A 27280-nucleotide genomic window follows, 5' to 3' on the forward strand; every position below is an offset into this window, starting at 1 on the left:
TGTGGTCAGTATACAGGTATTTCATCTTACTCATGGCATCTGCTAGGAGGGGGCTGTCACGGTGGGATGTATTTAACATGAGGATTCTGTGCCTAGTCAGGACTTTACATAGAGAAGGGGAAAAATGGGTGGGCAGGAAGTCTCTTAGCTGAACATGAGGAGACCTTGTGCCTTTGAAGCCATTTGCCTCCTGGAGACAAACACCCCAGAGGGGAGTGTTTAGTAGATTACTCCACTGAGCCAACAGACTAAGCTGCTGAATTATGGTCAGAGTCAAACAGATCAGATGTGGGGAAGCCTGTGTTTGAACTGCTGGCCATTAGGAATGGTGTTTGTTGCTATGGGAACTGGTGCTAAGGAACTATAGAGATTTCGATTAAAAGTGGGGTGGGGAGGGTGGAAAGCCTTGAGAGGGCATAAAAATAAAAAAAAGCAATCCAGTTGTTGTAAAACAAGACTCAATCCACATACCGATGGCTGTGAACCATATATTCCTATAGAGTTCACATAAATAAATCCATGCTTTCCAATTAATTTGATGAGAATAAAATATAGCTGAGGGACTGTTAATTTCTATGATATTTCAGGCAAAGAACCAAAGGGTAGGTGCCGTTTTCATGAGAATTTTAGATATGCTTGGCTAGGAAGTCATTACATCACATTTATCTGTTTGGATGTGGGAGACATTAACAGCCTTATGAATATTCATGGTGTCTGGTTAATTAAGTTAATTGTTCTGCAGAAGTGCTTGCACTTCCAAGGACAATTTTTTTTTTTTTTTTTTTTTTTTTGGTCTTCCTGGTTTCTGCCTGGTATCCTGTCAATTATGTTTTCCATGTACTGCTACTTCTGTCCTTATGTTTGGTGTTCAGTACTTTTTAGCAGGGCCTGGGGAGCGGTGGTGGGCATTGTTGCTGGTATTATTAAGGAAAATAACTTTTCAGGCTAATTAACATGTTTACTTTGAGGTTGAGCATGTACAGCTTTTGTGAAACATCAAAATCACACCATTGTTACGTAAGTGAGCAGGGTGTTCTTTTGGCATGAAGACATCTTTTCAAATAGACTGCAATTTCCTGAAACAAAACAGGATCCACTTTTCAGATTATCCCAACAAAAGTATAGGCCAATCTATAATTTTACAATTTTGTGTACTTTCTCATGCATTTTGCTCTTCCAAATGTATGAAAACATGTTTAATGGCTAATGAATGCCTTCATAAGAAGGTGACTAAAATAATTTGACTTCTAAGCATGCCTATTATAACTGTCAAGTTTTGTAGAACACAGGCAAAGCTGGAAAGCCTGAGTGAACATGAGAATAGCCACTGCTGCATTGAGAAAGGATTTGTATTTGGGCAGACTCAGCGTGCTTCAAACTCGTAGCAAATAAATGGTCTTTATTTTCTTGAGTCGTGATATGTGCTATTCTCGATTGCACATGACAACATTATGTTATGTTTTTAATAGCCTTTCTAGAGGAATGCTTTGATGGTCTACTCTTAATTAGGCATGGTAATGGAGGAAATGTATTTCATGGGGTACTGTAATCCATCGATAATCTTAAATATCTCTAATTATGTGACCTCCTCCAAAACCTTTAGCATAAATCTGATTGGGAAGCAAAATAGATTGATTTGTTTTCTCTCTCTTTCTGCCACACATTGCAGGTGAATTAGCAATTAGATGACTAAACAGCAGACTTCAGAGGGTCAAAAGATGATTGAAAAGGCCTGGGTACAGATCCATGGAGTAACAGGTTTCCAGATTACGTGTTTGCAAACCCTCAGGTGCATGTGAATTAGCTTGGGAACTTGGTAAACACAGGCACCTCCTCTACATAGATTATGATTCCATGGGCTGGAGGTAGTGTCCTGGAATCTGCATTTTTAACAAGCACCCAGGTAATACAGATGATGCTGATCCACAGACCATATATTACAGATAAGTGTCTCCCTCACACTGTGCATACAGATCACCAGGGAATTTTATATACTGTAGATTTTCATTCAGTATGTCTAGAATGGCACTTTTAATTTAAAAAGAGTGAACTTCTTTCTAAATTATTTCTGTTTGAAAGATTAAAATATTTTTGATTGCTTATGATAGAAAGAAATCTCCCATCTATTGCTTCACTCTCCAAAAATGCCCACAACAGACAGCACTGGCTCAGGCTGAAAGACACTCAATCCAGGTCTCCCACATGTGTGGCAAGAACCCAATTACTTGCAGCATCACTCTTGCCTCCCGTGGTCTGTATTTCTAGAAAACTCAAGTGAGCAGCCAGGTATTAAACCTGAGTGCTCCAATATGAGACACAGGTATCTTATCCATTAGGTTAAACATCTCCCTTATTACTATTTTAATGTCCCTTTTTTATTCTTGGAAAATAAAATTTGTATATATTTAACATGTACAACATGGTCTGAAAGTTTTACATAGTGGTATGGTTAAATTGAGTTAATGAAAATACGCATTATCTCACATGCTTATTTTTTTGTGATGAGAACACTGAAAATGTATTCTCTTAACAATTTTCAAGCATACAATACATTGTTATTAATGGTAGTACCTTACCCTTCCTAACTGAAGTTTATATCCTTTGACCAACATCTCCCTAGTCCTTAGCCTCCAGTATCCACCAATTTCCTCTCTCCTACTGAGTTTGACTTGGTTAGACTTCACATATCAGTGAGATCACAAGGGAATTGTGTCTCTGCTTATTTCTCTATGTAAAATGTCCTCCAGGTTCACCTATGATATTGCAAGTAGGAGGATTTCTTCCTTCTTAAATGCTGAGTACAATTCTGTTGTATATATTTACAGTATTTTTAAAATCCATTCATCCATTGGTAGATAATTTACTCCATATCTAGGCTATTGCAAATAATACTGCAATGCATGTAGGACTGCAGTTATCTCTTGACATGTTGACTTCATATCTTTTGGACAGAAGCTCAATATATTCCTGGATCATAAGTTTTGTTTTCCAAAATGTGTGTACCAATTTACATTCCACCAATAGTGTACAGGAGTGTTCTTTTCTCCACATCCTTGCCAACATGTACCTTTTGCCTTTTTTATAATGGCTATTCTAACAGGTATGAAGTGATACCTCATTGTGATTTTAATTTGCATTTCTCTGGTGTTGCTGAACAATTTCTCATATGCCTATTGGTCATTTGTGTGTCTTTTTTGAACAAATACTTATTCAAGTATCATATCCATATTATTAAAAAATTATGTATTTGAAAGGTAGTATCTGTGTGAAAGAGTGAGGGTGTGAGCAAGCGAGCACCTCCATCCTGTGGGTCACTCCCAAAAGGTCACAATAGCCAGGTGGGCCAGACTGCAACCAGGAACCCAGAACTCCTTTGGGGATCTCCATGTGGATAGTAGGGGCCCAAGTACTTGGGACATCATCCCCTACTTCCCCAGGTGCATTAGCAGGGAGATAAATTGGTGGTGAAGCAGCCAGGACTCCAACCAGCACTCTGATATACAATGCCAGCATTGAATGAAGAGGTTCAATCCACTGTGCTACAACCCTGGCCCCCTATTTACCCATTTTTAACCAATTACTCTTTATTCTTACTGGTGAGTTGAATTCTGTAAATATTTTGTGTATTCTTTTCAACTATCTGTTTTTACAAGATTTTTAACCAATTACTCTTTATTCTTATTGGTGAATTCTGTAAATATTTTGTGTATTCTTTTCAACTATCTATTTTTACAAGTATTTCTTCCAATTCTGTAGGTTTCTTCATTGTTTTCGTTGCTGTGCAACCTATTAGTTTGATGTGACTTTGTCTAATTTTGCTTTTGTTGCCTAAGGTTTTGGATTTATATTCAGAAAATTGTTGTGGGCCTGTTTTATGGCACAGCAGGAAAGCCACTGCCTGAGATGCCAGCATCCCCATATGGCTGCTCCACTTCCTATCCATTTGCCTGTTAATGTGCCTGGAAAGCAGCAGAAGATGGCCCAAGTGCTTGGGCTCCCACCACCCTTGGAATGTGGGAGACCTTGATGGAGTTCCAGGTTCTTGGCTTTGGTTTTGGCTTTGGCTTGGGCCAATTACAGCTGTTGTGGCCATTTGGGGAATGAACCAGCAAATAGAAAATTCATTCTCCTGCTGTAGCACCTGCTCCCATTCTGCTCCTGTTCCCTCTTCCTCCTCCTCCCTTTCTCCCACCTACTCTCCCTCCCCCTCCCTCTCCCCCACTTTTTCAAACCTTTCAAATAAATAAATCTCAAAAAAAAAAGAAAACTTCGGCCCAGATTAATGGCATGGGCATTTCTCCCTATATTTTCTTTTAGGAATTCTACAGTGTCAGGTTTTATGTTTGTTTTTAATCCATTTTGAATTGATTTTTGTATATGATGTAAAGGAGATGTCTAATTTGATTCTTGTATATGTGGATGTCCACTTTTCCCAACAGCACTCATTGAAGATGCTGTCTTTTTCTCTGCGTTTTCTTAGCACTTTTATAGGAAAAGAGTTAATTATAAATACTTGAGATTATTTCTGCACTCTGTTACTTTGGCTTTATGTCTGTTTTTGTGTCAGTACCCTGTTGCTTTAATTGCTAGAGCTTTGTAGTATATATTTGTAGTCAGGTACTGATGCTCTTTGCTCAAGATTGCTTTGACTATTTTGGGTTTTTGTGGTTCTATACATATTTTAGACTTTTTTGGTTTCTATGAAAAAAGCCATTGAAATATTAATAAGGATTACATTGGATCTATAGACTGTTTTGTACAATCAGGACACTTTAACAATATTTATTCTTGTAATCCATGAGCATGTGATATTCTATTTATTTCTGTCATCTTAATTTTTTTTATTAAAAAAAATTTTTTTTTTGGCAGGCAGAGTTAGACAGTGAGAGAGAGACAGAGAGAAAGGTCTTCCTTCCATTGGTTCACTCCCCAAATGGCCACTACAGCTGGCATGCAGCGCCGATCCGAAGCAAAGAGCCAGGTGCTTCCTCCTGGTCTCCCATGTGGGTGCAGGGGCCAAGGACTTGGGCCATCCTCCATTGCCCTCCCAGGCCACAGCAGAGAGCTGGACAGGAAGAGGAGCGACCGGGACAGAATCTAGCACCCGACCAGGACTAGAACCCTGGTGTTGGCGCCGCAGGCGGAGGATTAGCCTAGTGAGCCGTGGCACCAGCTGTGTCATCTTAATTTCTTCCATCAATATTTTATTGTCTTCAGCATACAGTTCTTTTTCCATCTTGGTTAAATTTATTCCTTAGTATTTTTTTTTATCTTTTATTTAATGAATATAAATTTCCAAAGTACGACTCATGTGTTACAATGGCTTCCCCCCCCATACCGTCCCTCCCACCCACAACCCTCCCCTTTCCCACTCCCTCTCCCCTTCCATTCACATCAAGATTCATTTTCGATTATCTTAATATACAGAAGATCAGCTTAGTATACCTTAAGTAAGTATTTCAACAGTTTGCTCCCACACAGAAACATAAAGTGAAAAATAATAGATGATTTTTTTAAAATGATGATGAAATCAGATCAGACCTATTGTCATGTTTAATCCCAGTGAGAGTCAAGTTGGGAATTGATAATTTCTTTCTTTTTTTTTTTTTTTTTTTTTTTTACAGAAGATCAGTTTAGTGTACATTAAGTAAAGATTTCAGTCGTTTGCACCCCCATAGAAACACAAAGTGAAATATACTGTTTGAGTACTCGTTATAGCATTAAGCCTCAGTGTACAGCACGTTAAGGACAGAGATCCCACATGAGGAGTAAGTGCACAGTGACTCCTGTTGTTGACTTTACCAATTGACACTCCTGTTTATGGCATCAGTAATCTCCCTATGCACCAACAACGAAATCCAGTCATTTGCAACAAAATGGAGGAATCTGGAACACATCATGCTGAGTGAAGTAAGCCAGTCCCAAAGGGACAAATACCATATGTTCTCCCTGATCGGTGACAACTGACTCAACACCAAAAAGGAAACCTCCTGAAGTGAAATGGACACTATGAGAAATGGTGACTTGATCAGCATAGCCCTGACTGCTAATGGACAACTTAATACATTATCCCTCATAGTATTTTTTTTTGTCTGTTCTACTTAATATGACTGGTTTAATTCTGTAATTATCACACAGTTATTCTTAAGTGTTGAAAATTAACTGAAATGTGATCCCTGTTAAACATAAGAGTGGGAATAAGAGAGGGAAGAGATGTATAATTTGGGGCATGCTCGGGCTGACTTGCCCCAATTGGTAGAGCTGGAAACATACCAGGGGATTCCAATTCAATCCAATCAAGGTGGCATGTGCCAATGCCATCTCACTACTCCAAGTGATCAATTTCAGTTCACAATTGATCATAATGAAAGGACTAAGAGTCAAAGGGAGCACATAAACAAGTCTAGTATCTGCTAACACTAACCGATAGAATAAATAAAGGGGAGAGTGATCCAACATGGGAAGTGAGATACTCAGCAGACTCATAGAATGGCAGATGTCCTAAATAGCACTCTGGCCTCAGAATCAGCCCTAAAGGCACTCGGATCTGGCTGAAAAGCCCATGAGAGTATTTCAGGCATGGAAAGCCAAGACACTCTGGCAAAAAGATCTCTGTGAGTGAGATCCCAGTGGAAAGAACAGGTCTTCAAAGAGGGAGGTGCCTTTCTCTGAAGGGAGGAGAGAACCTCCACTTTGACTATGACTGTGTCTAAACAAGATAAGAGTCGGAGAACTCAAGGGGCTTCCATAGCCTTGGAAGTATTTTTTTTTTTTTTTGGTGCCTGTTGTAGATGGGATTGTTCTCATAATTTTTTTTCTGTATAGTTTATTATAAGATATGGAATGCTACTGATTTTTATATTTTATAGCTTTTGAGATTGTTTACTTGTGTTAATAGTATGCTAATGATGTCTTTAGGGTTTCCTGTGTAAGATCATGTCATCTGTTTATAGACACAATTTATCTCCTTTGTTTCCAATTTGGATACCTTTTATTTCTTTCTCTTGCCTAATTGCTCTGGCTAGGATTTCCAATATCATGTTGAATAACAGTGGCAAGAATGGGCATCCTTGTCTGGTTCTTGATGACAGCATTTTCTTAAGCACACAGGTGTTATCAACATACTTGACCCTGGTCAATATTCTGAATAACAAAGGTCAGAATATAACTTGCTTTTTGGTGAACCAGTTGGAACCAGTTTACCAATTGGTAAAGGTGAGCTTTTCTTTGCATAGTTGTTATCAGATATCTGGGTTGATTCTGCTTACATGTTCATTAAAATATACTTATTAATTATTAAGCAATGCTTAGGTATGTACCTAATAACTCCCTAGTGACATCATAGATGATGAAGGCTGAGCTATCTCAACATCTCTAACTAAGCAACCTAAGTGCCTGTCAATTGAAAGTGACACAGATTGAAGTGATTATGTGGAACCACTCAGAAATGCTTCTAATAAATAAAATCCTGAGGCCTCACTTTTGCCTTAATAAGTACACAACACATCTATGATTTGCAGCTCTTGGTTATTACTGGACTTGCTTCCTGTATCCTTTAATAAAGAAAAAACAAGAGTTTGACTTACTGTCATTTAGTAATTTTAAACCATTTTTTAACTTCCAAGAAATGAGTGGAGCTGACTATTTTCTTACTCTGAAAAGCAGAACTTTATCCCAAGATTTTGGTGACATATAAATGTTCTTTGGTAGTTTTTTTTTTTTCTTTCTCACTGTAGGCTGGTGGGGAAAAGTCCATGAGGGATTTAAACTATCATAATGATTATAACAATCAGAAATAATGTCTCAGATACAAATTTTTCATGCCATGGAAAATAACATGGAATTAAATAATTTCTTCATCTGGGAGACCCTTTTTCTGTCAGATTATGGAAAGGACTCCCATGTGGTTGAGAGCTTATCACTAAGATTTATTAAATGCATTTAGAGCATGTCATTTGGATTTCACAGGGTTTTATATTTTTCCTAGTTGTTATTTGGGTTTTCTCTTATTGCACATTTGTCTCAGCTGTCCAGAGCCATCCTTCTGTTGTTGATCCTTATTTGGTGTAGAAGCCAAATCATTCAAGGTGGATGGAGTACATTTTGATATAGCTTGCATTTGGGGACTACAAAATACACATTCATAATAAAAAAAAACTATAAGAAAGTACTACCAACAATTTTATAATTTTTAAGTCATTTAGAGATTCAACAAATAATCCTGCAAACATTTGAGATGTGTTTGTCTTGTAAATTGACATTTAAAGTCCACTAATGTTTTCATCAACTTCTCTAATTTTATAAACCTTCCTACTCTTGCATCTGGATGTCACACAATGATATCTATCTAGGGCACAAATGCTAACTTAAAAATATATTCTGTGCTGATGGTGCATGTTTTAAAATGCCTTTGGCAGGATCAACGAATGTATTGGCACATTCTCTTCATGGACTCCCTCACGTGGTAACTGCAACTTTGCACATTATAATGGGTAAGAATCCTCCCAAAGAAATCCATGTTTAAGAAATTCACTTGTCTAAGAAAAAGTGACTTCTTTGTCTCTCAAAGCAGAGAAAGATCTGACAAAATGCCAACCAGGCAAGGCAGCACTACTTGAACTGCCTACCTTTTTAAAACACTTGTTTTGTAAAGTTCAGTAACTGAAGTCTTAATATAATCTTGCTAGAGAAAAACATTGTGTGGTGGTGTTTGGTTCAAGTGTTAGGCCATCAGATGGGATGGCTGTGACCTGATCAGAGTGCATTCATTCTCGTCCTGACCCTAGTCTCCATTACAGCTTCTTGCTGATGCACACCCTAGTTACTGTGCTTGTTTAGAGAATGAGCCCTTGAATGAGAGATGTCTTGATGGCTCTCTCTACCTTTCAAATGAGTAATCTAAAAAAAAAAGTGTTCTAAATAACAATTTTGTAACCAGGTCAAGAAAATCCATGCATAGTATTTAAGTATACTCAATACTGCTTTTTATATACCAAGGCCCTAGAATTAGACTTGTTACTAAAAGGAAATAAAAAGGTATGTTACTCATTTGTTTGAGTGCACACCCATAGGCATTTTATTATCCAGCTGTTAGCATATAAGCTCGGGTAAGTATAACTAAAAATATTAAGTTTTTAAAAGAGATTTATTTTTATTTGAGTTACAGAGAAGGAGAGGTAGCGCCAAAGAAAAAGTGGGGGGGGGGGTGGGCTTCTATCCCCTGGTTCACTCCTAAAATGCCTGCAATGGTGCTGGCTGAGCCAGGCCAGGCCAAAGCCAGGAGCTTTCTCCAGGTCTCTCACATGGGTTAAGGGGCCCAAGGACTTGGGCCATCTTCTGTTGCTTTCCCAAGCGCATTAGCAGAGAGTTGAATCAGAAGCGAAGCAGAGGCCCAGTACTGTGGTGTAGTGGGTGAAGCTGCTGCCTGCAGTGCCAGCATTCCATGTGGGCGCCAATTCAAGTCCCAGCTGCTCCACTTCCAATGCAGTTCTCTGCTATGGCCTGGGAAAGCAGTAGAGGGTGGTCCAAGTCCTTGGGCCCCAAATCCGCATGGGAGACCTGGAAGAGACTCCTGGACCCTGGCTTCCAATCGGTGCAGCTCCAGCCATTGCGGCCATTTGGAAAGTGAACCAGCAGATGGAAAACCTCCCCCTCCCTTCCCCCAACCACTTCCTCTCTCTTCTCTGTCTCCCCTCTCTCCCTTTGCCTCTGCCTTTCAAATAAATCGTGTAAAAAAAAAAAAGTAGAACAGCTGGGACTTGAACCAGTGCCCATAATAGATGCCAGCACTGCAGGCTCTGGCTTTGATCCACTGTGCCACAGCATCAGTCCCAAAAACTACTGTTAAATCTAAGTTAACTTTGAACTTCGACTTCAACTTCACTCCCTTAATTATGTTTTGTAACAAATATCAGTAAGGTGCAAGGTTCACTGTTTCATGTTTCTTCACTTAATGTTTGAAAAAATTACAAATGAAAGTTGCAATCATTATAGGTAGAGAGATGAAGAGAAAGTGAGGATATTCATAATGGTATACAATATCTTAGGATATTCTCCTGTAAGTAAGTAAATAGCCTCTCCGATGTCTGTAGTTTTGACAACTAGCCCTACTGCTCTCATTGTTTCACTAATATTCAACATAATGTTCAAGGACACCTTCAACAAGTTGATGTCTGCACCTTTAATACCATGGGCAAACTTGTTCGTTTTGGGTTCTCAGCCATGTTTGGCTTTGGTGGAAGAACTTTGGCCCTGGCGGAAAAGTATCGATGGATGTCCCCCAGCCAACGGAGAGATTTTGCTGTAATTAAGGCACTGACAAAACTCAAGTAAATATTTTTCTTAAAACAAAAATTTTGTATCCTAGGGTCAATGACTAGCAATAACAAATTTCATTACTATTTCAGGCCAGAGGACTGTGAAATATCATTTTTGCCATTTAACAACTCTTGGAATATACAAGAAAGGTAGGTAAAAACAACGTAATCAAGATACCAATATTTTATCTTAAAACAGAAAACACTTTTGCATAAACTATTTATCTGATTATTTTTGTTTTCTATCATCTGTGTACTAATAAAGAGTATAGGATCATGAACTTCTATGGGTTCTGGGAAGCATGCAGTTTGCCTTCTGTCTTCAGAAACAACAACTCACTCATCCATCCATCCGTCTGCTATTTACCTGTCATCCATCCACCCATCTGCTAATTCATTGGCTATTTGTATGCCTATGATGATGCCAGGCAGTTTGGGTGGAGAAAAAAAAAAAAAGCAAAACACCCAGTGTTTTGGCCCTCATAAAATTTGAGTCAAGTGTGAAACATAGATATTAATCACAGCCACATTGAAGAAAGGTTGTATTCTCTTTAAAAATGTTTACATCATTCTTAAAATACTATGCTACCTTTAAATTAAGCAATGCATTATAATGTTAAGAGCAGCAAAACTGTTCATTTGTTTTTACTTATTTAATCAAAGGAAATATTTAGCATATGTGATGCTGGATTGTCTATTTTTTTTCCTACTGAAAGGTGCTACTTTGTTTTGTTACTTTGTTTTATTTTAGGAGTGCACAGGGATCTCCGGATTCTGGTGAGTCTGAAAGCATCTCCTTGAACTGAGCCATGCTCTGCTGATTTTAGCTGTGGGAGGGAAAGGAACCAATCACTTTCATCACTTTCATTCCCTTCAGACTATAATGAACAATGGCAAACGATCCAGGGTCAGTTCTTGAATGTCAGCATTATGGCAATTCCCTGCCTATGTTCAGTGGCACCCAGAGGCTTGGCACCTAACACCAGGTTAGTGTTTTTAATGAATCATTGATCCTTATCTTTAAATGAACTTTTTTCTTTTATAACCCCCAATTAACAATTGGCCAGCCAGAAACTCCGTAAGAAGTAGTCTGTCTAGGGATTTGTCATCATGGTAGGCTGAGAACAATTGTACAATTGTGAAAAATGATCAGAGAACCAGTGAAATTTCCATTTTTTGTAGCTAAATAATATTTCCTGGGTTTTATTGAGGTAATCTAGTTATGTTACCCCATTTTTGCTTGCTGTATTTGTTTATTGTTGAGGAAAAGATCAAAATACCTATAAATATGTATAGCATGGAAAGTATGTGTATATATATTTGATACCTATAAACAAAGAAAACATTTCTACTGCCCACATTTTCAACTGAAAAAATTGATACTTTTATATATCTTTTTATCCATATGGTATAGACATTTCTTCTCTTGGACATTGTTTTTAAGCACATGCTCATTGTGGATCTGAAAATATTTCTCTCCCAGATCTGAAATACAGTAAGCAAGATTTTCTCTAGAAGCAGAATAAAATTATGACCTTGTATTATGACCAGTTTAGAACATTTTAAAGATTAGCTTCTGCTTCTCTGCAGAGTATTTAACACGAATGTGTAATACCTAGATAAAAGGATAGATTTTAAATTTCCTCCTTGGCAAATGATATGAAAGTAACAAACAGGGAAATATCCAGTCAGGGAAGAAAAAGGAGAAACTTGAAATTTTTGTATTCAAAAGAAAGTAAAACTCATTAATTGCATATGTACTGACACTTGGAAGACTATGTGGATGCTTGTGTGATTTGGAAATTGAGTCTGGCTGTTTCCTCCCAATGCCCTCAGAAACCAGACACCCATGTGCTTCCCTAATGTAGCTCGCCTCGCTGACTAAGGAGCTGTGGCACCTGACTGAAGAGCTATGACCTGGGTCAATGTTCATCTAACCCCACTTGCTCAAGGATCTTTACGGGAGGCACTCCTGTTTTTCTGGGAGCAGTTAATCCATACTTCCCTCAAAGCCACTCCATAAATGTTCAGCTTCTCTAGAATTTCGCTGCTGACCCTGCCCGTTTACTCATCATTGATGAAGTTTTCAGTGAAGGATGTCCCTTGGTGCTTTCTTCTGTGGGTTCTAATCCAACTACAGGGTTTTTGCAAAGGTCTGTAAACCTGTCTCAGTTGATTAGAGATTTTCAGAGACATAGTTTCTGAATGATTCAAGAACACTGAACAGGACATTCTGCTTTGAGCTATCCACCCTCCACACACACAGCACCCCATACACACCAAAATAAGAACTAATTTCAAAATAACTTCCATGTAAATCACTGATAGGAGTTTAATGTTCTCATAAGTATTCTAAGATTAAATGTATTTTATATATATATATATGTGTGTGTGTGTGTGTGTGTGTGTGTGATTAGGACAGTGCCAGGCATTTGGAATGTTTCTATTACTAGTAAATATTAAAAAGCATGCTAGGTAAGTTTTTTAATATTTATAGATTTATGTACTTTGGGTGTTTGCTTTTAACTGGGAATAGGTAACTTGAAGAGTGGAATACTGGGACCTGGGAATTAAGAGCTCTGGTGCTGGTGATCATTTTGTTTTTCTCCGTCTTTGAGAAAATCGCTTAAACTTGGGGCTGTCCTTCCCTACCACATAAAATGAGTGAATGGCAAGATAATCTCTAAGTTCCCTTCCAGCTCTAACTTGATCTTGCACAAGATTTAAAGAACTCTTTTTAATGTCATTGTTATTCTTGGAATAACTTCATGTGTGTGCTGAAATCAAGCTGGAAATCATTTACATGCATCTCTGCAAACTGCCTTCTAAAGCTAGATGCATTTGTGAATGGCTGTTTTGGCACTAAATCACACCTCTGAATTTTTATTCTCTTATATTGGATGAAACAGTTATGCAAGATTAAAATGCTCAGTCATTTAACTAAATATGTGTGGCAGCATTTGCTCATTCCATTTTCATCCAACCAAAGCCATTTTGATTTATTTCATTTCCGATGTCACTTTAGACCTCTTGCTTATAAATAAATACTTAAATCACACTTCAGAATTGAGAAAATGTTGGGCTTTTGTTATACCATTTGTACATATTAACTGTTTCGTGATCCTTAAAAAATACATCTTCACAATTAGTAGCCTTAAGTAATTACATTGGATTTTAAATTACGGTTTGATGTGTGAGTAGGATGCATAATGGTTCATTTTTTTAAAGCCCTAACATGAGAGCTTCCGAGAAGGAAGCCACTGGTATAGTAAAACTGATGTGAAAGGCTGTATCCTCTAAGAAATAATGCAGCAAGACATGGTTTAAATTTTTTAGGTAAATTTAATGAGGTGTAGATTTACCTATCTTACCCAATACTTCAAGTAAATAGTACATTTGTTATAAGGAATGGCATGGACCGATTTCTGATGTATTCTTTTAATAAACATCTTAACATCAAAATCCAATGTTCAATTTCAGACTAAACAATGGAAGTATGGCTCTTATAATTGCACGAAACACTTCTCGTCCAGAATTTATAAAACATTTGAAAAGATACGCCAGTATGCAAAATCAGGTAAAGTAAATACTTTCTGTTACTTAATTGTGAAGCTATTAATTCTTAAGAGATGCTGCAAGGGTTGGCATCATTTTTTTTTCTTAAATCATAATCCTTTTAAAAATGTGTTGCATCTACATTTTGAAGAGCTTCCAGCAGTAGTCTTTAGATTGGCATTTTTGGACATAAAGGCTACTAGTTTTATTATGTGAAGAGAAAATAGAGAATGTAGTGTTAAATAAAAATGTGAAGAAAATTAAAGATTAAATTACACATTCAAGTGGCTCTTCAGATGAACAGTAGTGAAAGCCGAGGTTGCAGCCACCTTGATTTTGTAGCATGTTCTATAAAGTTATGTATCTTTAGATTTTCCTGACATTTGATTGTAGATCTGCCTATGTTTATTGATTGAAATATTTGCAAATGTGTATTTAAAAATACACCACTTTCGGCCAGTGCCGCGGCTCAATAGGCTAATCCTCTGCCTGCGGCACCGGCACATGGGGTTCTAGTCCCAGTCAGGGCGCTGGATTCTGTCCTGGTTGCCCCTCTTCCAGGCCAGCTCTCTGCTGTGGCCCAGGAAGGCAGTGGAGGATGGCCCAAGTGCTTGGGCCCTGCACCCCATGGGAGACCAGGAGAAGCACCTGGCTCCTGCCTTCAGATCAGCGTGGTGTGCCGGTGCAGCGCACCAACCACAGCGGCCATTGGAGGGTGAACCAACGGAAAAGGAAGACCTTTCTCTCTGTCTCTCTCTCACTGTCCACTCTGCCTGTCAAAAAAAAAAAAAAAAATACACCACTTTCGTGCAGAAATTAGTTTTTTGATTCAAAACTAGAATGTATGGAGATATGTTTCTGCTTGTTTTTCTTTAAAGAGAAAATACTTATTAAATGCTGTCTTTTTTTAGGCAGATTTTAACCCAGTTATTAGGAAACAAACCCTGGAAATATGTGAATTTCTTGACAATGTGAGGTTTACAGGGGATAGGTGTGGCTGTAAGACCTCCAGTGTCACACATTTACATTGGATGTAGTTGGAAGAAAACAGGTGGGAAGAGGAGGAAAGTAAATCTAGCCAGGGACTCACAATTGAGTCTTGTTCACATACCTTAGCCTTTCATTGCAAGTTCCATTTCTGCTTCATTGTAATTTCAAACTTTCTTAGGCAATCTACATGAAGTTTGAATTCTTTTCTGCTTACTACATATTTTGAATAGCATTCTAGCAATCAACTGGAATATTAAAGAAATTAAATCCTAAAAAGCAGACAAAGTTCCACTTTCCTTAAATGTAACTCTCAAAGAAGACAAAGTAGAGAAACCATGTAGATTATGAGCCTAGGTACTGATTTTATGTATAGTATGTGCGGTTTGGTGATAGAAGATTTATCAATTTTTTCCAAAGGAATATATACCTTTGCATATGTTGCAAAAATTTTTGACAATAAACCCAACTTCATGATTTTTCTTAAAACAAAAGGGGTGCATGCTCATTTTTAAAGTCAGAAAATAGAAACAGTATAAAACACTCAAAATTCCATGTTTCCAGGGATAATCAGTTTCATCTTTTCCGTTAAATATATAAGAACATAAATGAGTATTAACTTCATTAATGTAGCCTTATTTGAGAATTTAAAGGAGTATCAACTGAGGAATGTATGCCTGTGAAGCTCTGTATGTATTTTAAAGAGGCATTTATTGTACAAATTGTTTACAAAAGATCTCCTGTGGAATTGCCTACAGGGTAAATTTCTAAGGAAATTTTTTCTAGATTTCACTGTTTTATCTCTAGCAAAATTCACTATCTTTTGATTTTGAAAGTAATGCTAACCTTTAAAATAAACTGCTGGTTAGAATGCCCATATCCCACATTAAAGTGCTTGGGTTGAAGTCCTGGCTCTATTCCTGATTTAGCTTTTTGCTAATGTAGACTGAGATGCAGCAGATGAGAGATTAAATATTTGAGTCCCTGCCACCTACATGGGAGGCCTGAGTTGAGTTCTGGGCTCCAGGCTTTGACCTGGTCCAGTACCAGCAATTGTGGGGATTTAGGGAGAGAGCAAGCAGATGGGAGATGTCTGTCTCCCTCTGCCTCTCAAAAACCAAGAGAAATACTAACAAAATGCCATGAAAAATAAGTCTATGTCTGTAGGAAAGTGTTTTTAAAGCAACAGTACGTTACGCAAGACATATTATAACTTATTTCTCCCATGTAGTCTACAGTCATATTTTGCTTTAGATGCAAACAACTGGTGCCTTTGTGTTTGTATGAGTTTCATTAGACTTAACTCTGATTTAGATAATTCAAAGCTTAAAGTCCATGCTGTTGCTCAGTAATTTTTTGCAAAGAAATTCTAAAATGTGTAGCATAGTAAAGATAGATAAAAATAAATGGATTGATTCCTGAGGTTACTGCTTTCAAAGTTAATTTGATGCACTTATAAAGAATAGATACACAGAAAATATAAATAGACTTAAAAAACACATCTGCTTTATTTCTGGGTTAGTTTTTCTGTGCCATTTTCATTGCTCTCAGGATAATCTCTGATTTCCTTAGCATGGAGCCCATAGCCCTTTGTATCACTTTTTTGCACCCTCCAACAGGTACTGTTTGTCTTGGTCATTGCTTTCATTTGCTGGAGCTTCAGTAACAAAACCCAGCATAGGGACATTAAACAGCAAATTGCTTTCTGTTTTAACTGTTCTGGTGTTAGAAGTCCAAGCAGGTGTCAGCAGCTTTGGTTTGTCCTGAAGCGCTCTCTGGATTGCACATGGCTGCTCTCTGTGTCCTCATATGGATTCTCTTCTGTGTACACACATCCCTGATGTCCTTCCATGTATCCAAATTCCACCTTCTTATATTGACATCATTCATAGAGTCATATTGGAAAGGTCTCATTTTAACTAAATTATCTTTTTAAAGCCCTTCCAAATATAGTGCTTGGGTTTGAGATTTCAGCTGAAGAATTCCTTTGGGGTTGGAGACAATACAGCCTATAACAGTAGGCTGATTTTTTTTGTAGTTGTTTAACCCTGCCATACCTCTGTACTTTGGTAAGTGCTGTTTCATCTTGGCAGAACTCCTTTTCTTATACTCCAGGCTAACGCTTCTGTGTTCTTTTAAAGACGGTTCAAACGGGGACTTTCCCAGTATCCTGAGCTTGTTTGCCCCTTCTTGTTTCCAAGTGGAAGCCTATGTTTGCATCACTGTGGTGCTTCTCTGTATCACAGTCATAAGTGTTGACTTCGCTTCCCCATGTGCAAATGTACCCTGATAAAACGTACTGAGCAGTTGGCTCCCTGAATTCCCACTTGACAATGTCTATGGCTTCTCATGTAACAAATCTGAGTGGATGGATAGGATTTCATTTTGTGAGGTGTGCACATATAACCGGGGATCTGATGATGTAAGATAAAAAACTTACTGGTGGTGGGTGTCAATTCTTGTCATTCCTTGGCTGGCAGCTACCTCACTCCAATCTGATTCTGCCATCACATTGCATTTTTACCTCTTGTACGGATGTCAGTCATGCTTGGTTAGGGCCATCCTAATGACCTCATTTTAACTTGACTACATCTGTGAAGACCTTGTTTCCAGATAAGGTATCAAGTAAGTACAAGGGGTAAGGATTTGGATATATTGAGAGGAAGTAGGGTGGAGTTATAATTTAAACCCTACAGACAGTTATCAATGATGCATTTTAAACATATAATATTTTCTTATTTACTTACAGAAAGATTTATTTATTTGAAAAGGGGAGAGAGAGAGAGAGGGAGAGCGAGAAAGAAAACCTTACATCTACTGGTCCACTATCTAAAAGCTCCAAATGGCCGGGATTTGGCTAGGCTGAAGCCAGGAGTCTGGAACTCCATCCATATCTCCCTCATGGTTGACAGGGTCCCACATTCTTGGGCCATCTTGTGCTGCTTTCCCAGGCACTTTAGCAGAGAGCTGGGTAGGAAGTGAGCAGCCAGGACTCAAACCAGCACTCTATGGGATATCAGCATTGCCTATAGCAGCTGAACGTGCTGTGCCACAATGCTGGCCCCATGTTATTAACATTTTACTTGAGAACAACTTTATATTTACAAAAAAGGTACTGATACATACTTCCCATATTCTTCACCCTATTTCTCCTATTAACTTCTTATATTAATGTTTTTGTCACAGAGAACCACACCCAGGTTCCTGTGGTTTTTTTTTTTTTTTAATTTATTTGATGGGTAGAGTGGACAGTGAGAGAGAGAGAGAGAAAGGTCTTCCTTCCGTTGGTTCATTCCCCAAATGGCCACCACCGACCAGCGCCACGCTGATCCGAAGCCAGGAGTCAGGTGTCTCCTCCTGGTCTCCCATGTGGGTGCAGGGGCCCAAGCACTTGAGCCATCCTCCACTGCCCTCCCAGGTCACAGCAGAGAGCTGGACTGGAAGAGGAGCAACCGGGACTAGAACCCAAAGTCCATATGGGATGCTGGCGCCGCAGGTGGAGGATTAACCAAGTGAGCCATGGCTCTGGCCCCCAGGTTACGGTTTGATAAATCTAAATTCCTTTTCTCTCCTGCCCTCCACATCTAGTCATCAACATCATGTTCAAGGTGAGGTTTTTGTTAATTTTAGCTCCCACTCAAAGTAGAGCATGTGATATTTGTCTATGTCTTAGTTCATTCAACATCATTTTCCCCAGTTCCATGCATTTTGCTGCCCATGACAGGATGCCATTTGTTTTTAGAGCTGAATAGTACTGCAGTGTATCTATTTTCCATGCTTGGTTTTCCATTCATTTGATCATGGGCACCTTGATGGATTACATTATTTTGGCTATTGTGACCAGTGCTGCTATAAATGTGGTAGAGCAGATATTTCTTTGATGAAATGAATTCATATCTTCTAGGTATATACCCAGTAGTGGGACTGCTGGAGCATATGGCAGTTCTGTGTCTAGTGTTTAAAGAAATCTCCATACTTTTTTTTTTTTTTTTGACAGGCAGAGTGGACAGTGAGAGAGAGACAGAGAGAAAGGTCTACCTTTTGCCGTTGGTTCACCCTCCAATGGCTGCCGCGGCAGGTGCGCTGTGGCTGGCGTACGCGCTGATCCGAAGCCAGGAGCTTCTCCTGGTCTCCCATGGGGTGCAGGGCCCAAGCACTTGGGCCATCCTCCACTGCACTCCCTGGCCACAGCAGAGAGCTGGCCTGGAAGAAGAGCAACTGGGACAGAATCCGGCGCCCTGACCGGGACTAGAACCCAGTGTGCTGGCGCCGCAGGCGGAGGATTAGCCTATTGAGCCATGGCGCAGGCCTCCATAAAGTTTCCACGGTAGCTGTACTAATTTAGTTTCCCACCAGCAATGTCTCAGTTTCCCTTTCTGCACATTCTTGCCAGCATTTGTTATTTTTTGAGGATAGCCCTCTGACAGGGTGAGATGATACCTCATTGTGGTTTTGACTTGCATTTCCGTGACAGCTACTTATATTGAACAGCTTTTAAAATATTTGTTGGGTATTTGTGTTTCTTCTTTTGAGAACTCTATATTTAGGTCTTTCAACATCTTAAAAGTGCTTCCTCATGTTTCCTTCTAGCAATATCATAATTTCAGTTTTTACATTTAGGTCTTTTTTTTTTTAAAGATTTATTTATGTATTTGAAAGTGAGAGTTACACAGAGAGGAGAGACAGAGAGAAAGAGGTCTTCCATCCGATGGTTCACTCCCCAATTGGCCACAATGGATCAGAAGCCAGGAGCTTTTTCTTCCACGTGGGTCCAGGGGCCCAAGGACTTGGGCCATCTTCTACTGCTTTCCCAGGCCATAGCAGAGAGCTGGATCAGAAGTGGAGCAGCTGGGTATTGAACTGGTGCCCATATGAGATGCTGGCACTTCAGGCCAGGGCATTAACCCGCTGCACCACAGCGCCGGCCCCACATTTAGGTCTTGGATCCAAATTGAGTTGATGTTCATACAGGTGAGAGGCAGGGATCTGATGTTATCCTTACACCCATAGGTCCAGGTTTGTCAGCGCCATCATTGAAGAGATTATCCTGTCTCCAGTATGTTTTGGCACCTTTGTCAAAAATCAGTTGTCCATATATACATGGATTCATTTTTGGGCTTTGTTCCATTCTACTGATCCCTGTGCTGACTAAAACACATTACGTTTGAAGTGAGTGATTCCATAGAAATTTCTGCAAGTTTAACATGTACCCAAGGATTTACACTGAGTGTGGGCTGTATTGCAGTGACCGTCGGAAGTGCTTTCGGCGGAAAGCAGCTTGGGGCCCTCTAATTCTGTACCTCAATCAGAGCAGCTGATGCTACCATCCAGTCCACATGTAACTCAGTTTATTTTATTAAAAAACTTACTTTTTTGAAAGGCAGAGTTATAGAGGGGGAAAGAGGGAGAGGGAATATCTTAGATTCTCTGTCACTCCCCAGATGGCCACAATGGCCAGAGCTGCACCCTAAGCCAGGAGCACGGCGCTTCTTCAGGGTCTCCCATGTAGGTGCAGGGGCCCAAGGATTCTGGCCATCTTCCACTGCTATCCCAGGCCATACCAGAGCTGGAACGAAAGTGGAGCAGCTGGGACTCAAACCGGTGCCCATATGAGATGTTGGCACTGCGGGTAGCAGCTTTACCCACTTTGCCACAGCACTGGCAGCAACTCAGTTTATTGTGCAGTATAAACTGTAAAATCTGCAGGACCTTAGTTTTTAACATATGTAAAATAAGGATATTGTGAGAAACCCTAGTTTTCTATCAGTTGTCTAAAGTTTCTGCTTCTGTAGGTGGCCGACTTGGTTAAGATACTCCTTGGGATGCCTAAGTGCCTGAGTTTGGATGTTGGCTCTACTCCTATTTCTAGTTCCCTGCTAATGTGTGCTGTAGGAGGCAGCAGATGATGGCACAAGTAGTTAGGTTCCTGCCCTTCAACTGGGAGACACAGACTGGATTTCTAGCTCCTGGTTTTGACTCTGGCTATTGCAGGCATTTGGGGAGTGAACTAGAGGATGGGAGTGAGTGCTTGCTTGCACTTTCTGCCTCTTAAACAGAATTCTGTGCTTCATTGAGGCTTATATGTGGACATATAACTTTCAGAACATTCATTGCCACAGGCTTTTTGAAGTACTTTTGCATGCTGAAATAGGAATAAATCTCATGTCATTTAATCCAAAACTGTAATAGAGAGTTATTGTGCATTTCATGAAAGTTATTCAGAGAACATATAATTTTTCACTGTAGTTAACTTAAATTGCATTTTTGTTTCCCTAAGTAATCTTGTAACATTCTATAAAGGTTAATATGAAAATATAATTATCCTGTAATTTATGTCCATTCTTAAATGGGGATGAGGCAGGTAAATAAATATTTGAAAATTACATTTGATTGGCTTTCTCAAAAAGAGATATACTTACAATTGTATCTCATAAATTTTGACCTAAGTTCTTTCAAATTAAATTCCAAGTGTGAAACTTACACTGGAGTTTGCTTGTTGTCAGATAAACTTGTTGACCGGTTAATAAATTATGTGAAGTTCCATCTTTACTTGGAAAATCTATAATATGCTCATCATAGGCATTTTATACATGTGTATTATTTGTCATAAAATAAGATTTTCAGTTCTTTTTTTGGAAAGCTTCAGAAAAGAGATTCCTTTTTCAGAACAGACTGGGGATCCATGACCACGCAGCTCCAGAGCTATGCAGATATCAGCATGCAGGTTGATGTTAGTGAGGAATGGCACAGTGAACTTTGCCTTGCATCAGGTAGATAAAGCAAGCATCATGACTATTTGCATTTATTTTATTTAGTTCAATTTTCCATTTGTTGAGACTTACACTGTTGAAGAAGTAAGAGTTCGTCCTAGGAATAGAACCAGTGGATACAACCCAGAGGAGGAGGAGGGGTCTCATGAAACGGCTTCAGAAGATGGCTTCCCCTGGAATGTAGATGGTGATTTAATGTGGGCTCCATCCGAAGTCCATGTGAGGTGAGTCTCCTCATTTCACTGCGTTGTATGTTGATCTGTTCACTCAAAACTTCAAGTATAATGAAAACCGCCTTCTTTATCAAAGCAGGCAGTTAAAGTAAAAAAATGTCAGTAAATCAGGGAAGTAGAAAGGATTCCTTTGCAACTTTCACTGAAGTATAACTTCACGGTTATTTGCCAGCTTTTATGTAGAGCAATGATATTTTTGTTTTAATGAAACATTAAACATTCTAGTTTTTTTTTTTTTTTTTTTTTTTTTTTTTTTTGACAGGCAGAGTTAGAGAGAAAGGTCTTCATTTGCTATTGGTTCACCACCCCAAATGGCTGGCGCGCTGCGCCGATCCAAAGCCAAGAGCCAGGTGCTTCCTCCTGGTCTCCCATGCGGGGCAGGAGCCCAAGCACTTGGGCCATCCTCCACTGCCCTCCCGGGGCCACAGCAGAGAGCTGGACTGGAATAGGAGCAACCGGGACTGGAACCCAGGGTGCCGGCGCCGCAGGCGGAGGATTAGCCAAGTGAGCTGAGGCACCGGCCAAACATTTTAGTTTTACATGCTAAGTTATTCTGCAGAAATTATACAGACAATGTGTCTACAATTTCCATTTTGGATTTTAAAAAATGAATCGAGATTTTAAATCTTTGTGAAGCCACCTCAGTAGTAGACTGAATTCAATCCTGTAGTCTTGTAGTTTTTCTCAAACTGATATCATTGTTTTCTTTTTAGAAATTTGCTTTAATCAATTCTTTGCAAAGCATTCCACTTATATGACATAAGAACAATTTTGCACATTACGTAAGAAATAAGAGTGATAAACAAATTTAGGAACATGCAAATGTATTTTGGGAAAACCTTATGAAATATTAAATGTATCCAATGGCACCTATGAGATGAGTGTTCTACAGACACAATGGATTTTTTCAAGGCAATGAAGAGTACTGGAGAGTAATTACTGGTATTATGTGCCATACTCATTAGTTGTATACGTCTGTAAAAAAAATTACAATGGTAGCTGAATAAATAATAATTACACATATTCTTTTCTTTGTAGATTGCATCCAAGACTTATCAGTCTTTATGGAGGCACCATGGAAGAGATGAGTGATTCTAAAGAAACATGTCATTGTTTAAAATAGTAATGTGCAAACCACAATTTCAACATGAAGGAATATGGTCATGCTACCAATTGATATACTAGAAAAAATCTCTTTAAAAGAAAATTACCATTTCTGATGTTCCCAAAAAATAGCCAAGGCTATAAAAATCAAATGGAAAACATGAAAAATACCAGTAACAATTTAAACTCACGTTTTTCGAAGTATTTACTGGGACTGAAAGGAGATGTTTTATAAGCTTAGGCATCATCATGATATATTGATATTTTGATTCCTTCATTTTCAGGAGTTGAGCTCCTCTAACAGAGCACAGGAAATAGGACTGACCTGATTTTATTGAGGAGGCTTCAAAATCAGTAGTGGCATAAGGAGAACTCCTTTTCTAAAATCTTTACAGTATTGAGACTACTTACCAAGAAGTAACCCAGTTTTGTAAAGTGGCGATGTTCATAACAAATTTTATTTGGAACTATGCAAAACATTTTTCAAACTAGGCAATATTCATCAGCCCAGTCAGTAGCTGTGTTTATTTTCAATGTAAAGTGGGGCTTCAATTTTCATCCATGATTTTATACATGCTCTTGAAAAAGCTATGTGAGCTTACATACTGTTAAAACATTAAATTATCTAAAAGTATTCAAAAGTTGATATCTGTTGGTATATATTCTGAGGTCACTGAGTTTTGTGATCTGTATTTTCATAAATTACAAAACCTTAATGGCCAATCATTGACAGGAACTTCACAGAAAAATCTTAACCCTCTATTTTGTCTGATCACTTTTAACAGATGTTCAAAATTTGACCACAGCTTTCCTAGACAGATGAAGTTATATTCTATAATTAGCAGTACCCCGAGTATATGAAATAAATATTACAACACTTCTACTTGCAAATGAAAAGGTATTTAAAGATATATTACTTAAAATCCAAATAGAACGTCAAGTATCAACAAACTGTTTATCACATTTATATTCATTGTATACAAGTTGGTATTTTTCAGTTTATGAATTTTGTTTTTCCATTTCAATGCAGAAGAGGATGCTTTCATAGACCTGATTAAAATATGTATTTGAAAATAACATCTAAGCAAATGCTTGTCATTTTTTAATTTTAGGCAGTCAGTATAGTACCCAATATGTATAAATATTGACTTTTTCCTTTGCACAGCTCTAACATTTTAAAAATCATCCGTGAGGTACAGTTTTCATGCTTTTGACATCAGTGTATACTGGCTAAAGTGCAACAGTTGTGTCTGTTGTTTAGAATATAAATTACGATGCCTAAAAAATGATCTCCTGGGTATGCTTGGATAAAGTTGTACTAGAGGAGACTGGTGGATTTTATCTTTAAAACGTGTACAGAAGGGAAATCCATAGATGTACAAATAGTAATTATTGAAGTCATCACGTGAAGCTCAAGCCAGTGTATAAGTTCCTTCTGAAGTTTGCTCATCAGGCCTGTAATGTTCATAGACTTCTGAATAATGTAATTGTTGGCACAAGGTCCATAGGAAATGTGTTACAAATAAAAAGTCTTTAAAGATAAAATCTGCTTTAAAATAACAATGTCCTTCTTTCACTCATTAGAAACTTTGGGAACAACCCTTTGAAACATCTTAAGTATTTTTAAAGAGCACATTTGAAAATAAATCACTGTCCATTCAGTGAGGTTTATTTTACCCAGGTGAGCACATATGGTTAATATTTTTTAAGAAGATATTTCAAGTCCAAAGCTTTATCAATCAAGTTGTTTATTTCCTGAATGACTTAATTCCGATATGCCTTCATGTCCAGATACCATCAAGGTTTACTTTTCTTGACTAAATTGCATGTGTTAGTGTTTCTCTATCCCCTTGACAGCTGAAAGATTATCTTTGGATATATTAACACTTCGGCAGTTTTCTTTCTCATTACTTGGAAGAAGCTTGAGCAAAATTCATGTTTTCTTGTAAACAGTGCTTTTTAGAAACCTGAGTCTTTTTCAGTTCTCTCAATTTGAAAGTAGTCTTTAATTGTCATTATTGCTTTTGACATAACTCCAACTGTCTCTTCTATTTTCTTCTTGTAGGATTGATTTGTACTGTCTTTTAAAGAAGCCAGCCTGAAAATACCATTACATAATCATTAGTAAGTTATAAGCATACTACAGTCACATCAAATAATCAGTAAAAACTGATGATTCACTGCAGCACTTTTCAGTGTTACCTGAATGTGCAATGTTTTTCAGAAAAAAATGTTTCAAAGCTACTGTTATAGAAAGGGTATTTTTGAAGATATATTAATAGTGATTATTTAATTCAATTCATGTTTTTAGGAAACAAAAAAAAAAAGAATGGTATTTGAGTAGTTTAAAGGCTTACCTTCCACATGACATATGAAATCAATAGAAGTACTATAAGTCCAAGTAGCAAACTGCTAGAAATAATCACTATAGTAAAATGACGTTTGGGTCTTTGATGATGTAGTCCTTCTAGCAAAACCTACATAAATCAAGCAAAATAAGGAATCACCAGTTTAGAAACTAGTTTACATTTTTCTTTGAAACCTCTTTCCAGTCTTTAGTAATTAGAATCAGCCGGAGAAGGGGGTTAGGCAGTTCTAATACTACCCCAGGAAACAGTGGTAGCTATTAATTTCACTCCATTCTTTTCTCACTGCTACCAAATTGACTTCCCTTAAGAGCTATCTATGCCATTCACTACTTCAGGTATAAGAAAGGGCAACTGGAAATGAAATATTCAAGGCTTTCCATGAGGTGGTTACACTGTAATTTACTGACTCAGGTTCTCCAAAGGAGGTAATTATAAACATCCTCCCAACATGGTTCTCCTACAATTTTAAAATCTCACTTAGAAGGGTAATCTTACATGTGCAACATTCTCTTCCTTGTTTAATTCAACAACTTTTGGATGCGGCTCTGGAAAAGCTGTCGCCCTTATTTCAAACTTGAGTGACGATGTCTCATCCTGATAAATAAAAGAAAGATAGTGGCCATGATGTATAGTTTTATTTCATGAATACATATTGATTTCTCATGATATTTACAAACCAGGTAAAGGTTTTCATAGATTCCTTTCACCCTTTGTAGTTAATACCAAGATCATCTCCTTAAGGCAAAGGAAGAATCATTACAATTAAATTAAATTATTGATTTTTATTAAAAATAGGGCTTTTCAGATAACTTGATATGTTATACTACTGTAAGAAGTATGTTTAATAGTTTCCAATATTTTTCCTAGATACTTAATTTTTAGCCTCAAATAATACTTTCTTTACTTGAAAAAACATTCCTCAAATCCATCTTTTATTGCTTTCTAAATTAAATATGTACATATAATCTTAATTTCTTAATGAGAAAATGTGGCATAAATAGTTACAGAATTCAACTACAAAGTCAGTGGATGAGCTTTACTAAAGCAGGAACTTCATAACTCAGATTTAGATTGGTGGCTTTGCAGCTTCTCAGTATACTTGGGATTTATTTTAATGTATGTAGGAGATAAGAATATATTTTTCAGTCGGATTCTGGTAGAGGGCTATGAGCCCCCAAATTAAAATACTTTGTAATTCATTTTTAGTGCCAAAATGGTAAATAAGTTACATCTAGATCCAGAGAAGTTGCTACTGCCCGGGGGAGGGTTTTATCCCAAAGATACCAACAGCTAGAAGGCTGCTACAATGCACAGGAAAGCCCATACCAACAATCTTCAGTAACCTGGACCTTGACAGTATGAAAGGTGACCTGCCCACAACAGAGGAGATCTACCATACCCAAGTTGGTTGTCACCCTGGACTCTCACATCACCCTGAGTAATGACTAAAACTCCCTGACTCCACTAAGCCACAGAAGCATATTTCAAAGGTAAAAGCCATCAGAGGAGAAAACCAACAATGATTTCACAAATGCAGAAATTTAAAGGACAATAAAGCTCTTCCAAAAGACTCAGAGATTGATGAAATGCATGAAAAGGAATTAAGATTACTCAAAAACAAAGAGGAGCAAATTCATGAGTTAAAGAAACCCATACATGATACAGATGGAAAACTGTTGCCAGGAGATCGAAATATTGAGGAGAAATCAAAGTGAAATATTAAAAATGAAGAATTCAATGTCAATTAAAAATACAGTGGAAAAACTGGATTTCCACATGCAGAAGTATTAAGCAAGACCCCTACCTTACACAAAAATTAACTCAAAATGGATCAAGAATCTAAATCTATGACCTGATACCAGCAAATTACTAGGGGAAATACTGCAAAATATTGACATAGGCAATGATTTCTGGGAAAAGTCCCCAGAAGCACAGGCAATCAAGAA

General features: G+C 38.1%; 2 protein-coding genes across 6 annotated transcripts in view; one reads left to right on the plus strand and one right to left on the minus strand.

Moving 5' to 3' along the window:
* The window catches only part of CERKL (CERK like autophagy regulator), a 175694-nt gene extending 151970 nt beyond the window's left edge, over positions 1–23724 (plus strand). For 4 of the 5 annotated variants that reach the window (XM_070070504.1, XM_070070503.1, XM_002712228.5 and 1 more), the window contains 8 exons: positions 8418–8492; positions 10151–10328; positions 10407–10466; positions 11068–11093; positions 11194–11302; positions 13797–13893; positions 21674–21852; positions 22900–23724. In XM_070070504.1, coding sequence (XP_069926605.1) covers positions 8418–8492; positions 10151–10328; positions 10407–10466; positions 11068–11093; positions 11194–11302; positions 13797–13893; positions 21674–21852; positions 22900–22984 — 809 coding nt within the window. In that variant the 3' untranslated portion in view covers positions 22985–23724. The remainder of the gene's footprint in view (positions 1–8417; positions 8493–10150; positions 10329–10406; positions 10467–11067; positions 11094–11193; positions 11303–13796; positions 13894–21673; positions 21853–22899) is intronic. The other variant, XM_008258805.4, reaches the window with a different exon arrangement.
* ITGA4 (integrin subunit alpha 4) overlaps positions 23392–27280 on the minus strand; it is a 113300-nt gene continuing 109411 nt past the window's right edge. The window contains exons 26-28 of the mRNA XM_002712227.5: positions 25830–25928; positions 25323–25442; positions 23392–25063 (exon numbers count right to left, since the gene is read on the minus strand). Coding sequence (XP_002712273.2) covers positions 24971–25063; positions 25323–25442; positions 25830–25928 — 312 coding nt within the window. The 3' untranslated portion in view covers positions 23392–24970. The remainder of the gene's footprint in view (positions 25064–25322; positions 25443–25829; positions 25929–27280) is intronic.

This window comes from Oryctolagus cuniculus, chromosome 3 (assembly GCF_964237555.1).
Source record: "Oryctolagus cuniculus chromosome 3, mOryCun1.1, whole genome shotgun sequence".
NCBI lineage: Eukaryota > Metazoa > Chordata > Mammalia > Lagomorpha > Leporidae > Oryctolagus > Oryctolagus cuniculus.